This window comes from Cyprinodon variegatus, unplaced genomic scaffold (genome assembly GCF_000732505.1).
Source record: "Cyprinodon variegatus isolate N-32 unplaced genomic scaffold, C_variegatus-1.0 Scaffold2102, whole genome shotgun sequence".
Taxonomy (NCBI): Eukaryota; Metazoa; Chordata; class Actinopteri; order Cyprinodontiformes; family Cyprinodontidae; genus Cyprinodon; species Cyprinodon variegatus.
The window spans coordinates 40,519-41,963 of NW_015152555.1; the positions used below are offsets into that span (position 1 = coordinate 40,519).

A 1,445-nucleotide genomic window follows, 5' to 3' on the forward strand; every position below is an offset into this window, starting at 1 on the left:
CTGAATTTATTTAGCAATATTCTCATCAGGGAATGTTTTTATTACAAATTCTTTTATATGTAGACCTTTGCAGACAGAATATAAACAATCTAACATGGGATTTATAATACGGCCTCGGGAAGCTTCAACAATAGGAAGTCGAAGCTTTATTTTAAAAATTCTGATTTAACATGCTACTATGTGTTTATAAATTGTGCTTTCATAAAATTAACTTGTTGGTTGAATTGTAGAGAATTTAAGCTTTGCGGTGTTATTTTCAAGCGTACTGATTTGTTCAATGTAAATATGTACAATGCAGTGCTGGCGATCAGGTGGATCTTAAAAGCTAGGGGTGATATTGGAAAAAAATTGGATTTTGAATTATAAATTAAAAAAATTTGAGATATTAGTTTTACGCCAAATTGCCAAGATGTTACTAATTTGCAATGATCTTTTATTAGCAAGCACCCTCCTCTTGAGTGATACAGCTGAGTTACTTTGCTCTTCTGTGATGGGGAACCCAGATAAGTTATCATATGAACAGAACTTGGCTGTTTTGACGTGTCCAGAAAGGGATACTGCATTTCCATGAAAGGGACTGAAGGTGATCACCTCATTGTCCAGGCCTTGCAGGCCTTTCTGCCTCCAGTACAGTCTAGACTGATCAATACCTGAATTCTTCTGGCACTGTGATCTTTTTATAACTGTTCTCACTTCATTTTATGATTCAAATAATTTTTCCAGTAAATAACAGTCCCTTTGCTCTGCTGATTGCTACATTTAGGAAGCTGCTCCAGATGGCTTGTTTTTCTCTTTCTTACCATAATAATTATTTTGAACAAGAAAGAAATAATTTAAAATCAGCTCAACCTCTGTCACATTGAGCTGTGGTATGTCTCTTCCAGGCAGAGGTTTACAGGAAGCACTGCTGAGTTTAGGGTGTCTCATTACTTCCTCATTTGCCAGACAGTCACTGTGGTGTTGGATGTAAATGCTTTTCTTTCCTTAATAATTGTTTGTGGGGAAATAAATTTAGGCCAGAATGAACTTCATATCTTCAGGTTGCTTGATAGGATCCACTCGCTCCTCAACCTCAAGGAGAGAGTTTGGTGCTTTTATGTGAGGTGTCCTTTATTAAACCACCAATAGAACGCCTTTTTGCTGTGTTTGTCTTTCCAGACCGCCTGCAGGATTATGTTGGAAAAGAGGAGGATTTCTCTGACCAGCAGCTCTATGGACAGGATATGCATTCCAGTTTGGACCAAGAGGAACCAGAACCTCTGCAGATAAAAGAAGAGCAGCAAGAACCAGAACATCCCTGGACAAAAGAGGAAACCATGGAGCTCCCCATTGGTGAGCATGAAGAGCAGCAAGCTTTCCCATGTCTGACATGTGGAGAAACTTTTCTAAATAAAGAACATTTAATGGTTCACATAAGAACTCACAAAGGTCAGAAGATTTATGAA

At 37.9% G+C, this 1,445-nt stretch overlaps 1 protein-coding gene across 1 annotated transcript in view; it reads left to right on the top strand.

The window, feature by feature from the left end:
• The first annotated feature begins 849 nt into the window (after positions 1–849).
• LOC107105162 (gastrula zinc finger protein XlCGF8.2DB-like) overlaps positions 850–1,445 on the top strand; it is a 4,648-nt gene continuing 4,052 nt past the window's right edge. Inside the window, exon 1 of the mRNA XM_015405280.1 lies at positions 850–1,441. Coding sequence (XP_015260766.1) covers positions 1,224–1,441 — 218 coding nt within the window. The 5' untranslated portion in view covers positions 850–1,223. The remainder of the gene's footprint in view (positions 1,442–1,445) is intronic.